Here is a 15,124-nt window from a genome sequence, read left to right as displayed (position 1 = left end):
TGTAAGTTGTACTCTCCTATGAAATAGTGGTATTCTGATAGCAAGAGTTTATAATATATAATATTATATATTATGAACTCTTGCTGATAGCAATCAAAGTACATACATGCTTCCCTTTTTTAATCACAATTAAGTGCCAAATTGTTCAAACTGTATTTCCTCTATTAAAGTTCTGCCAGTACAAGGAAACCTCAATACACACAAGCTATGCACTATACTGCCGTACAGTAAAAATTAATATTTTAAAAGAAAACTAAAACTACATCCACCATACAAAAGCACAAGTTAACATTAAACCACAGGTATAATTTATTGAATATAGAGTTCAAGCTGATCAACCAAGGTAGATCCAGTGGTAAATTCCTCTTCTCTGCATATCCTAGCTTCTATATCATCTGTAGTGGTCCCTCTTAACTCTCGGTAAAACCATGGTTGGGTAGGGTTGTCACAACAGTTGCTAGTGATGCAACCAGATCCATCCCACAATGGATCATTGAAGTAATAGGCAGTATCATTACGTGTATCAGTAGCTCCTGATTCACAGTAATAGTTAGTTCCTACAAAGGGAGGGGGAGCTAGGTTGCCTCCAGCACATGGACAGTTATAATTATGAGTAGTATTATCAAATAATCCATTAGCAAATGTCCAGATGTGTTGACGTGGGTTACCACGAGTGATTGATAGTCCATCAACATAGTAGCCATCTAATGACTGAGCATGATGGTGATATGCCCAAAAGTTAACTGACCATCCTTTTTGGTATCCTCTTGCTCTACCACACACTCTCTGATAACTTGTACCATTAGTGGAGAAGTTTGTAGAGGAACAAGTGTTATCCCCATCACTGACTAATCGACAGAAGCTAACACCAGAATAGGCATCTTTACGCCATCCACTGGGGCAATCACTTCCTGTGCTGATATTAATGTTAGCAACTCTTCTCCATCCTCCTCCCACACCAGCACATGTGAGGATGTAGTCAAGATCTTTTTCTGTCATGTCACAATAGGTCCAGTGAATGTCATTAATATGATAATATCCTGACTTGCCGACAGTTTCAGGATATTTGTTGTAGATGTCCTCACAAGATGATCCAGTATAAGTCATCCCACAATAGTCTCTACTGAGGATCCAGTAATATCCTGGTTTATCACGAGTCTCTGTATTCTTGTTGTAGATAGCCTCACAAGATTCTCCAGGTAAGAAAGGAGATTTAAACTGATAATCATCAGCACACTGTCCATCAGTAGCCATTACTACCTCCTTAGTGAGGATCACTGTTACAAAGGAGATCACTGACAACATTGTTAGTGATTTGCAGCTTGTTTAAGCGTTACACAGCAAACCTCGTTTTATAGTCATCTGCATGTGCACTATATACTGCAAGTCTGCATGAAAATCAATGCAATTACGGTATTACAAAATAGTAATAAATGATAAACTGTGAGTCACAACATGCTCTCTATATACATTTATTAGAATTATGTATTATTGACAAATGTGTGATTTTGGGGATGAACTGTATCTTAATTTCATAAAAGCTTTTGATTCTGATGTTCATGTGACTTCGAAAGATATATGTATGTACATACACATAATATTGATTTAGAGGGAATTTGTTCAACTGTTTAGGTTGCAAGCAAGGAGTGTCTGTGAAATGGTTCATATTCAGGTTGTAGTGATTGTTACAGAATACCATAGGGGTCTGTTCTGGGTCCTTTTGAAAAAAGTATTTTACATTACCAAATGATCTGTGACCCTTAATGAAATAAAGTGCTCGCTATACGAAGATTTACACTACTATATATTACTTGCTCTCACCCAAGTAATTTATGTGATGTAATACTCCTAATGGACAATTATGAACAAGAATCCAACCAACTGATTGTCTATCATCTTTTGAAGTGTTGGCAAGAGTTAAGGAGGAGTTGTACTGACTCCAGACTATATAGAGTGTCAAGAACCCACACCAGTTAAAGTTTATTAATTATTTCTATATACGTATGATGTAATTTGACCTCATTTTTTATTATTCTCAGTGCTTCATTGTACAATACACTATAAGGCCTAAAGGCCCGTTAAAGGTACAAATATGTATAACTACGTAACTAATCACAAATGTACATAGTGTTATGCTGCAGGATTTGGCTTCAAGTGGTGAATCAACTTTAGCTCGCACTTCTCTTGTGTTATTACTAATTAACTCTCTAATATGTATGTACAGAACTCAATATTAATCCTATAATAGTCAACAAACCTTTGTTGGCAAACTTGATGGCGTGCTGATTAGCTACTTCTTTGAGTAAATTGTTCCAAGGATTGATGATGTAAAGCTCTTCCTAGGAATTGTTGCTGAATAATTCTGGATTTAAAAGGCATGCAAAAATGTTAGAAAACTCCATATCGTATCTGCTATGTAAAATATTGTAAACTGTTATCATGTATCACTGTATCTCCTGTATTATAGTGCTGGTAAGTGAAGTGCTCGTAATTTTGTTGTGCAGTCTATATATAAATGCCTTTAGGATTAAAGCCATTAAACCATTTTGGTGTTTGTCAGTTGAATATTCTAAAACACATACCTATCTATCAGTCTTGTAACAGGGCCTCCATATCAGATTCCCATATTCCAAAGTGAATCTTTTGTATACAATAAACATCTCCATATAAAAACTTCCTAAATAATAGTCAACTATAGCCTTATTTACTACTGCTGAGCATTGAGAATGAAACTTTTAAATTCAGTATCAATTATTATTCGTAGATCCTTTTCCTCTCCGACCTTTTGCCTTCCATTGTAAAAGAATGCAGACCTGCATGTCACATTTGGACATATTGAAGGGTAACTGAAATACCATTAATTTTTTGGATATCATTTTAATTACAACTAGTCACTTTATCAGTATGGTAGCAACAGAACTATGACATGCAACACTCATGGTACAGTGGAACCTCTACCCCTGTGGACTATTTGAATTGGTGTTCATGCAGATACGTAAATAGAAAGTCTTTAATGGCCCACAGAATTAATGCAGAAATCCATGAACAAGATAATTTAAATTGTTCTGATAGAACAACTACCTGCAAAAGAGGGTGTCATTAAAGCATGCTAATCAGAGCAATAGCCATATAGCATCCATTTCCTATACAAGATGAAATAAAGTTATGTAGCAGCAAGAGTAAATACTCTTGGTAGTAACAAGTAGCCAGATTGACTCATTGTTAATGATTTCAATTAACCAATCAGTAAATGTCTAGACAGGTTGATGTCCATTATTTTAATGGATAAGTCTACAGTAGTTGAACAATATATGTTATGGGAATGGGAACAAGTTCACAAGTGCTATCGACATGTCATCATCTGGTATTAATATATGTATCACTGATAACAAAATAATAAATTTAGTTTTCTATTAGTATGTACACTGCTGGTCTGCTTTAAATTCAGAACTACTTTATCAGCTAGAGTATGTGACTGTTCTAGGAGTACCTCAATATTGATTACAAACACAACTCTGGTATATACAGTACTAGAGTTCTCTGGTAGGGCCCAGACCCTACCCTTAGATATTCACTTAATGTTCAGTCACTTGAATAGGAAGTTGCTAAAATATGGTTTGTAGTTGTTGCTCACCCATATACATGCATGTCCTTTAAAGTGTGCATTGTACCTCATATATACCTTGTGTGTCTGGTAACTTATAATTTTGTTGAATTCATTGCGTATTCAGTTATGTGTTGAAATTCTGTAGCCATACATCTTCCTTCAGGTCTAGTCACAGTTACTGGGTGATATCCTCACAGTTTTAGTATAGTACAATTAACTAATCAGTATTGTGTGGGCTATATAGTGATCACACTGTAGGTAGGTGGTTATCATTATGGGACTAGTGACAAGCAACACAAACTATGTCATATTCTAATGAGAAATACTTGATGAGTAAACACACATCAGACATATTGATTGTCCAAAAATAATTTTTATCTTCAGTCATTGCTTACAACAGTATCCTAGTTACTACAAATATATGGACAGCAAAGTCTCATTGTTATTAGAATTACAAGTCCCATACCTTTATGCATGCTGTCAATTTTTGGTTATTTCAACACTCCAGGGCAGATCCAGGTGGTTTCTAAGCACTGGTCAAGTGTATTCAGACAATTTGTTTTACATTACTTCACAAATGTATCAAAGATTCAGATTGAAATACTCTAACAGAACAGTCAACTACCCTAATAGAACAGTCATATTTTGTATTTTTAAGTTACTTAGTTACCTGTACCAGCACAGTAAAGTGTTTAAGACCAGAAACATTTCCTGGAGACATAATCCAGATCCCCAGAATTCCTGTTGTATGCTTCAAACATCACATAACTCCGTCTTTTAACTCAATACCCTGCTACTGATAGTATGCCAGCAGAAGCAAGCAAGTTTAAAATGTCACTTTAATAATATTTGATGAAAATTGTTATCAGATTTGAATTTCAGAAACATTCATAATTTCATGCCCCCAGACCTTAAATGTGCATGCAACAGAAAAGTTGGATACCTATTACAAAAATTGCCGGAGTACTATACTGTAATGGACTAATGGTACAGGGAACATCAGTCACCTAAACACTGCAGTTAAACTGTGTGTGAAATAAATGTAGGAAAGCATATCTAACTAAACTTATGCAAATTTAAGTTACCCAATAAAACAATCACTTTCTTTAATATAAATTATTTAGCTTTTGTGTCCTGCAATGCAACAATCTGTTTAGTGCATAATGTATTATTGACTGTTGTCTTCTCACAAGCATATAGTTGGACTACCACAAACAAGATTACTGATGTACACGGACAATGAAATAAATGTAGGAAAGCATATATAGTTAACAAATTTACGCCACCTTAATAGAACAACCACCTACACTATTATGTAGCATTTAAATCCTGCAATGCAACAAGTAATATTGTATTCAGTTAACCAGGAATCTAGTCCAGATATATAAGTAAAGTAATCCTGTTCCCAAAAATACATTGCTGACAAGATGTCATCAAAGTGACCGATCCTTAATGACCACCAATTCCACTGAATACAGTGCCAGACATCAGCTTGTCTAGACATGTACTAATGTTGGTCTGGATAGTAGAATGGACTGGAATGGTGAATTGGAACAGAATAATGAAATATTAGACATTCCTATCTATAGTGGTTACCTTTCATAAGGCCACCCCATAACAAAAAAAACATGCATCTCCTTACTATGGTCAATTTAATGCCTAAATTATTGTCTTGTTCTTTAGGATGCATGGCTACCCTGTAGTTGGTAATGTTGGACAGTAAATTCTTTATAGATCTGCACTTGAGATGTGCTGTGCTAGCAAGTAATATAGCAGTGTGATCCTCACTGTGTATCACACTGCTATATTACTTGCATCATAATAATTAGTCTAATTAGCTGCTAACATGTTATACACGTTTTACACTAATCGGTATATTGTGTGGGTTAGTGATCACACTGTAGGTAGGTGATTATCATTATGGGAATAGTGACAAGCAACACAAACTATGTTATATTTTAATAGCCATCTAATTACAAATACTTTTTGAGTAGACACACATCAAAACATTAATTGTCAAAAAATAATTTTTATCTTCAGTTATTGTTTATTGTGATGGTATCTTAGTTACTAAAGGCTATAGCCTTATTAGGACTATCAGTTAACCATGACACAAGTCTATACTAGGTAGACAAGTTGATGATGTTTATTATTATAGACAACTTGTCATCATCATAACATGTTCAGTAGCTTTGTGGGAGATGGAGCAGTGTTCAGTGCTGGTCACTGTAAAACAATGATAATCATAATAATCATAATCACATCATTTAGATACAAGGATAAATTTTTGGGACTACAGACAAGTATCCTAGCTTGTTTGAATGGTAACTGAGTATCCACTTGTGTAGAGGTGCCACATCTTACAGGAGACACATGGTGGTAGTGCTGATGGAGTGATGGAGGTTATGAGTTTGGTGGTCAGTTTGGTGTCAGGTAGATCAGGTGGCTTTTGTGTTGTCTGGTAGACAATATGATTTACCTGCATGTGAGGTGTGAAATTTTGTTGATTTGATTATATTGTTGAGGAGGTTCTCCAACTTGTTGAGGATAAGTGACTGAACTATGTATTGCACCATTACAAGTTTTACAGGTGAATTTCATGGCTCACATTGGCTCAGATGTGCTAAAAGACTTGTAATGAGCTTGAGATACAGGATGTTGGATATTTGATAAGATATTGCAAAGATGAACATCAGAAGAAGTGTTTGAAGCTGAGTTGGGCATGCAAGTCTTGTAGTCAGATGACTGTAATTGCTACAGTTGATGATACCTGTCTTATCTGTTGTGGTGATAGTTATGAACATGTTCAGAGTATGTTATGTGATGATCTAAGGTGGATTAAGAGCAGTAAAATGAAGTTTAATGTGGCTAAGTGTTATGTGCATGTGGTGGATGAAATATGATGGTGCTCCTGCTGTTTCTTTAGATGGTGTTTCTTTTGATGGTTGTTACAAAATATTTGGGACTGGTGATTGATCGCAAACTTAGATGGAAATTTCAGGTTGTCAAAGACCATCTGTATTTAATTAACTGTCATCGGTAGGCAGAAGCTTCCAGGACATACTTACAAATGCTGGTGGATTTTTTGGCTTATGATCACAATTGAATTATATTCTGCCTGTGTCAGGTCCTCTATTGAGTCAGTATTTAATTAGTCTGTAACACTGTCATCATGATTGAGTTGTTTGTGTTACATTTGGTTTGAAAAACGTGATCATGTCTTCATGATGTGGGTGGGTGTCTTTTAAAACTACCATTTAATACCAATCTTTACCAGGCAGTTTCTTAAGGATCAGTGCTTATTATTGAATCCAATTTGACACCTCAGCACCAAATATTGTACTAGAACTTCACCTAACTCTGCTAATTTATTGTTATAAACTATCTTCTTCAAAGTAATTCTTTAGAAGAAAGGCAACTATGAGGTAGAATAGTTTTCTGTACAAAGTCTACCCAATTTATGAACAGTTTGTTAGGTTTTTTTTACTGGTTAATTAATTCCTTGCATAGGCGGCGGAAAGGGGGGGGCTAGGGGGCTAAAGCCCCCCCTCGGTCTGCTAAGGGGGGGCTTAGCCCCCCCTCAGAATGATATCACACCGAAATTATCTTTCTTGGAGTGGGGCTGAAAACCGTGATAAAGATCGAGATACTCTAATAGAGCAGTCACTCTAATAAAGTATTCAGTGTGTAACTAGCCATGAAAGGATTTTTATGTAGTTTATCAGCTAGAAATGGTAGCTGGTGAGGTGAAAAGCTCTTGTCAGTTGGTTGCGACCTTTTTTTTTTTTTTTTTTGGTCTCACCTTACCAAACTATAGAAATAAGTCTGGGTCAGCCCAGCCCCCCCTCATATCAACTACTTCCTCCGCCGCTGATTCCTTGCATACATGCTTTTGTTTTGTAGGCTAACATTGTATTGTTTTTTGTATATCATGTGTTGTATAATGTGTATGTTCTTGTAGTCATTGTTGTATAGTTGTGTATGTTGTGTATGTACATAACACTTCAGCATGAAAGAAATGGCTAGTCTGATTGCCATGAGTATAATTATAATTATATAACAATCAACCAATCAATTAAGCAACTCATGTGAGTAGGGATGCACCCATGTTAAAGTCTGCACATAACGAGACTCATTGGAGTATTGCATTTTGTGCCATTGCAAATTTTACAGGTGAATTTTATGGCTGGGATTTGTGTTAAGTGTCAGATGAACATTCACAACAGTTTTTTGTCTTACTAACTAGTGTGATCAACTTATAAAATTAGGTAGTGTTGGTCAAGATTGTTTACTTGTGTTATGCTCCAGGGAAGAGTACAAGTTGTTATGATCATATGTGGAGTAAGGATGGATGGTGATAGCAGTGGCAGATCTAGATGGGTATCTGGGGTTTTGATAGAAACCCCCTTTTAATTTAGCTCAGTGACAGTCTAAATACATAAACATTGTTGTACTGTCAATTTGTCATATCAAACAACTAAACACCACTGTATTTCAGTAGCATACATGCAGCTGCAATTAACTGCAACACTTCACTCTTCATCTTCCATTGCATTAAAAAACATTGAGATACTCTAATAGAGCAGTCAAGTGTAACTATACTCTAATAGAGCAATTACAGGGTTACAGCTAGTTACGACATCTTTGCCCTATAGTTAGCTATAGTACTTAAAGCATTGGATTTATTGTAATTGCTGACCTAAAATCTGATCTCAGAGCTTCTAAAATCTCAAACTTTTCTGGAAAAATGTCATCAGATGCCTTATTCAACTTTCAAAAACCCCCTTTTAAAATCCTAGATCTGCCACTGGTACGTACCGTTATAATGAAATAGTTTCTACATATGTAACTATAAGTCACTACATACTGTATAGTGAGTAGCATATATATCTTAATTTTGGTGGATCCTCTTTACTCACTGAGGGGATGGAGATATTTGTCATCTTAGCAGGGGTTCATCACATGAAAATAATATTAAGAGGAATAAAGCCATGTTTATACTTTTACACTTATAATAATATCTATCCCTATCTGCAACTGTATGTAATGTCAATTTCAATATATAGTTTAATTGTAAATTGTGGAAATTTCAGTAAACCTACATTACAATACAACGAAATAGTGGGGTACAATTGGTACATTTTTCCATGTACAAGTTGTGGTATTTGTGAAGTGTTTATTGAATATAGAGTTGAAGCTGATCAATCAAGGTAGAGCCTTTGGTGTAAAATCCATGTTCATGACATATCCTAGCTTCTATATCATCTGTAGTGGTTCCATTTAACTCTTGGTAAAACCATGGTTGGTTAGGGTTGTCACAACAGTTGCTAGTAATGCAATCAGATCTGTCCTACAATGGGTTATTGAAGTAATACTCATCTACAGCCCATGTATTGTTAGTCCCTGATTCACAGTAATAGTTAGTTCCAACAAAGGGAGGAGAAGGATACTCAGAACCAGGAGCACATGGACAGTTATACTGATCCCATTCATCTGCCAGACCATCATACAGTCCATTAGCAAATGTCCAGATGTGTTGACGTGGGTTACCATGAGTGATTGATAGTCCATCAACATACCAGCCATCTGCTGACTGTCCTACTACCTTAGACGCCCAAAAGGCAACTGACCATCCTTTCTGGTATCCTCTTGCTCTACCACACACTCTCTGATAATTTGTACCATTAGTGGAGAAGGTTGTAGAGGAGCATCTATTACTACTATTACTTACCACACAACAGAAGCTAACATCAGAGTGAGTATCTTTACGCCATCCACTGGGACAGAAACCTCCTGTGCTGCCATCGATTTTAGCAATTCTCTTCCATCCTCCTCCCACACCAGCACATGTGGGATGTAGCCAGGATCATGTGAAGAGAGAGTAGAATCTTTTTTATCATCTCACAATAGGTCCAGTCACTGTCAGTAATACGATAGTATCCTGACTTGTTGACAGTTTCAGGATATTTGTTGTAGATGTCCTCACAAGATGATCCAGTATAAGCCATTCTACAGTAGTCCCTACTGAGGATCCAGTAATATCCTGGTTTATCACGAGTCTCTGTATTCTTGTTGTAGATAGCCTCACAAGATTCTCCAGGTAAGAAAGGAGATTTAAACTGATAATCATCAGCACACTGTCCATCAGTAGCTATCACCACCTCCTTAGTGAGGATCACTGTTATAATGGAGATCACTGACAACATTGTTAGTGATTTGTAACTTACAGTACTTAAGTGTCACACAGCACACCCTGTTTTTATAGGCATCTTCATGTACACTACTGCACACCTGCATGAAGATCAATGCATGCACTGCAAGTTGCATATATAAGCACATTGTGTTGGCTTTGCTGGTTTGTTGGGTACTACGTATGTAATCATCAATTAAAAGTTTAATTTAAACTCTGAAGTTATATGTAATCAATGTTACTTAAATTTTAAATTTAATCAATAAATTTCTGTTATTACTAAAGCATGCTGAGACATATGTATGTATATAATTAAAAAGAAATTCTGTGCATCTTTCATGCTGTATTACGAGCCTGTGTGTGTGTCTGTTAAACCATGTGGTATACTGTCATATACAGGCCTGAATCAGAAAAAACTTCTTTCTTTCTCTCAACCTCCTCTCAACACTTTAAAGTAATAAAAATATATGCATGTCTCTGATTAATTCACATACTAGATATATAATTTTTTTGTGGATGTCTACCATTTACCTGAAGTATCATTATCAGGGCCGGAGCCCACGGTCCGGCCGGTCCGGCATTGGCCGGACCACTTTTCAGCCACTTGAATTTGCAAAAAGATCGAGATACTCTAATAGAGCAGTCATCGCATTATACTCTAATAGAACAGTCATGGTGATAGTTAGAGCATTCGGTATACAATATCAATACTCTTATTACACTGGTTGATCTAAGCCATTATATCCATTTTAATTGTTTTCAAATTACTTTCCAGTGAACCATCTGCATAGAATTGCACAATAGGCTAATTGATAATGCATGTTATGTATTAACAATTACAATCAAAATTGCTTCTGTATCTCAAAAGAACTAAACTCACTTTGTATCATGAAAGTAAAATTAGCTACTAGCTATGAATTAATTGGTATACAGTAGCACAAAATTACCTGGATATATTCTTGGTGTAAAAAACAGAAAGAGACCATGTATGTAAAATAGCTTCCAGATGCCATTTCAGAACATGTATTTTCAAAAATTTTTCCAGGGAGCATGTCCCCAGACTTCCTTAGCTTAGCATGTTAATACATGCTGTAGCTAGCACACACAAAATACATTACAGTAGATAATGTGATTTAAATTTCAAATCAATAAATGTAGTGTGCATGACTATGACCTCCATTGTAGTCCATGAATGGCCTGACCACTCAAAATCTCTGGGCTCCGGCCCTGATTATTATGTACCTGTTTACCTAGGTCTATGCATATAAAATTCCTCTTGTTTTAAGTCCCAGATCATGCCATATGCCTGTTGGCTGTTAATGACTAGATCACTATTTTATTATACCCATCATGCTGTGTGTATGCATAAGGTACTCATTGCTGCCTACATGGTAGTACACTCTGCCACTTGTGGGACTATAGCATTCCTATTCTTTATTGCATATGGAGACCTGGCAGGAGTCAGTTTGTGTTGTCCTTCAGGGCTTTCAAGCCAACAAGAGCGCATACCTTATGAATTTATGGTTTTCACAGGATGGGTAGTACCCATACCAGATCATCAAATCTATGTACATATGTATGTTCTTCCAAATCACTAGGTCTTTCCACTCTCCTCTGGGTTGTCTCACCTCAGTAGCCTTAACACAAAGATTCTGAACTATCGGCTACGCTTTCTTTTGCATGGTTAAATTAGGTCACTTATTTGGGGTGTTGGGGACACTATCCGACAGGTGGTTGTCTACTGTTTTATTGTGTGTGCGTGTGTGTTATTTATTTGTTATAGTTTCTCAACCATGCCATACATATGTAGTAGTTGTAACATGGGCACGAGTGATTTGCCTGAAATATACACACGAGCACGAGGGCGCAGCCCGAGTGCGAGTGTGTATATTTCGGGCACGAGTGATTTGCCTGAAATATACACACGAGCACGAGGGCGCAGCCCGAGTGCGAGTGTGTATATTTCAGGCAAATCACAAGTGCCCATGTTACAACTAATATATTCCACTTGGGTGAATCACCTGCAAGTGTACATGGAAACTGCTGGAACGCTTTGCGAGTGTATTTATATGGGACCATGTGACTTTCGATTGTGGATAATGTCGTAAGAGCAACGACAAGGCACTGCTGAGAGGCCGAACGTAAGTGTATCGTCACGAGCATGCAGATCGCTTCGATTGTGGGTACGCAATTAAACACAGGAAGCCCAAATACGAGCTGAACAGCTCATAATGAAGCTTAAGTGCACTATAAAGTACTTACTATACTAGCCATGAATAAACTAAAGCAGTGAATATGTTTACAGCGCTATAATGGCCTAGCCAATTAAGCGCCACGCCCAGTCACTACGCGTGTGTGACATCGCGCCAGGTGTCAAAACGGCGATGTAAATTCAACTACACTAAAGTACTTACTTTACTAGCCATGAATAAACTAAAGTAGTGAATACTATTAACACTAATGGCCATATAAATTAAGCACTACACCCAGTGTCTGTGGGACATCCCCACGTGACTATTGAATGTAACATGTTTAATATAAACTAACTGTGACCTTCTTCGTTCAGTAAAACAATGAACTATCTTCTTCCCCAAGTCCATGATCTATGCCTTGGCTCACTTTACAAAAACTAAAACCCACTATCGATCCTGTGAAGTGTCGCTATATTAAAGGAGAGGAGATCACACAGTTTCATCAAAGAAATCGAATGATTTCTGAGAATGCTTGGAATGCATTAATGAGAATAGGAGGTAGTATATACAAGTTATATCACTCCTAGGAGGGATATAACTTGTATATACTACCTCCTATTCTCGTTACTGCATTCCTGAGCACTGCTAGCAGTGCTATTATACCACTTATATACCTTCTCTTCCCTTTGAAGTGAGGTGTGAAAGTGGTATATATAAATTTAGATACACGTATATAAAAACTGCCAATAGTGATTAAGTGATTACATTTGGGTGGCTGGGAGAGGATTGCCAGTAGTTATCTGTTGATTACAAGACCATACTAAACTACTATAGAGCAAAAAAAGAAAGGTGAATCCTGTATGTGCATGCACGTGGAGCAGGGAAAGTGTTGATTAGCACAAAAATGTCAGGAGAGGATCAGTTGATTATTACAGTGTATTGAGGAAATGTGTGTTCTGCCAATATCCAAACAGGAATGAGAATGTTGTATATGTGACTGAGCCTGCGAAAACAGTAGCTTAGCTACATAAAATTTGCTTTTTTAATGTTTATGGCATATTATTCTATGGCCATAAAACTCATTCCTTGTTAAAACAGTTAGCTAATTGGTTCTATATGAAGTTGCAGAATGCCGATCCTCTATTCCAATGATGATCTATTAATATGTGATGGAGTGTATATAGCTAGCTTGTGCCCACATACCTGTTTTGCATTCCCAGTGACATATAGTCGTACAGTACATTCCAAGGACAAGTAAGCTTAAGATCTTACAGATTACAATTGCAACTCTGTAAACCATTAAAAACCCACTAATGATCCATTATAGGCTGAAAGCATGTACAGTAGGAGTCAAAAACTTGAGACTTGAAATAGAATGCAGAAAAAATCTCAACTTGATCATAAGACAACTTACAAGATCCATGCAGCTTGTAAACTAGGATCTGCTTTACACGTGAGTGACTTTGAAAGGTGTGATGTGTATTTACGTATATGGTTATTACTAATAATGAAGCACACAACGTGCTGAATGCGTAGTCGATCAATTTCGATTTTGTGAGAAGTTAATCGCCACAATTATTAATGCTGTGACAAGTAACATCGAACAATTTAAACTTCTGTAATAACATAGTAGGTTGGCCTCTGGCATCTCATTGTCTTCCCCATATATTTTTGCTTGCCCATCAACTCCAAAAGTAGTCTCGTGTGACCAAACTACATATTCCTGATGGCCAGCAGAAAAAAAGTGAATAGTAGCCAGAACCAAGAGTTACAACAGACCCTTTTCCCCTTTTTTCTGCTAACCATCACTCACTAAAGGAAAACAAAAGTGGTCTGGCCATGTGAGACTACTCCAAAAATGGTTGTAGTACAGTTACCCTGCTGTATAAAACTAGGTACCTAAAATGGTGGGAAATAGTACTTGTAAGTCTTTGGATACAGTATGCTATAACTATTATATGTAGTATAAATATGTCACAAGGCAGTGGTGCTGCTCACACAGTGATTTTGCAAACTATGAAATGGTAAAATAGTTGAGCCTATCTCTCAGCATGTCAAATATCATACAGTACGATAGTAGACCACAAAGGAGTAGGTGTGGTCCACGAAATAACATCATCTAAAAACCAGCCTCAAGTTTCCCAGACTACAAAGAGGCAGTATGGTTAGGTAAAACTAAGCCCAAACAAGGAAATGCTAATTTGTAGTTGTGCTTATAGCTTAGACTATAAGGGGAACTTCGAAAGCACTTTGTGTGTAGATATATTATATACTGGATTGATTGATGATGTTTAATTTTAAAGATATTCCCCTGCACAAGAGTATGTAGCTATATTTACACAAAATAATTACATGCAGAAGCCTATGCCCTTCCTTTCTACTCAACATTTCATATGCAGTGGAGGTGACCTGTAGTCTCTTGTCCATAAAAGTGTCTTGATACAATCTGTGACTGAATGTGTACTCCAATTCTAAAATTGGGACCAAAGTACTCAGTGTCAAGATTTTAATCAACATTTTAGAATACTTTTCAGTGTGTGTTAATGATGTTCTCTGGTTACGAGTAATCATTCCAAGTGATAAGTTTGATTGGCTAGTTAATTTCCACTAATGCCCACCATATTTAAGCTATAAGTGTATAACCCTACAGATACTAATGAACAAGGTGGTAGTGCTAATGCCACAAATACAAATAGTTGATGCTTGTGCAGTTGGATTTAATTTACTAATTAAACAAAGTTTTTAACATCATGTGCAGTTAGGTAAGCAGGTGTATAGCTACTGTATGCATGTATACATATAATGCATGTGTGTAGTGTTGTGTGTGTGTGTGTGTGTGTGGTGTGTGGTGTGTGGTGTGTGGTGTGTGGTGTGTGGTGTGTGGTGTGTGGTGTGTGGTGTGGTGTGTGTGTGTGTGTGTGTGTGTGTGTGTGTGGCACAGCCTCCAGCAAGTTACTAGTACTGCCCCAGGAAGATTTTCTTGCGCTGACTCCTAACACCTGAGCATAGCACACAGGTGTCCCAGTGCTGGTCCACTGGATAGGCATGACCGTGCTAACATGGCAGCTTGAAGGCTTTCTTTTACTGTACTGCATAACTCATCCAAAGTAAAATGTGTGGCACAACAGTGTGCAT

The 15,124-nt window shown here is 36.9% G+C and overlaps 1 protein-coding gene across 1 annotated transcript; it reads right to left on the bottom strand.

Annotated features, from left to right (window-relative positions):
• Nucleotides 1-206: 206 nt before the first annotated feature.
• LOC136245692 (uncharacterized) lies at nt 207-1,325 on the bottom strand. Its single transcript, XM_066037181.1, has one exon. It carries the CDS (start codon nt 1,303-1,305, stop codon nt 310-312), a length of 996 nt encoding a protein of 331 aa, XP_065893253.1. The 5' UTR covers nt 1,306-1,325; the 3' UTR covers nt 207-309.
• Between the last annotated feature and the right edge of the window lie 13,799 nt (nt 1,326-15,124).

The sequence above is a fragment of the Dysidea avara genome, chromosome 15, assembly GCF_963678975.1.
Source record: "Dysidea avara chromosome 15, odDysAvar1.4, whole genome shotgun sequence".
NCBI classification, from domain to species: domain Eukaryota; kingdom Metazoa; phylum Porifera; class Demospongiae; order Dictyoceratida; family Dysideidae; genus Dysidea; species Dysidea avara.
This window is presented reverse-complemented; position numbering and strand designations above follow the sequence as displayed.

Excerpts from the sequence above, each read along its gene's own strand:
- LOC136245692 (XM_066037181.1), bottom strand. The coding sequence starts at position 1,305 with ATGTTGTCAGTGATCTCCTTTGTAACAGTGATCCTCACTAAGGAGGTA.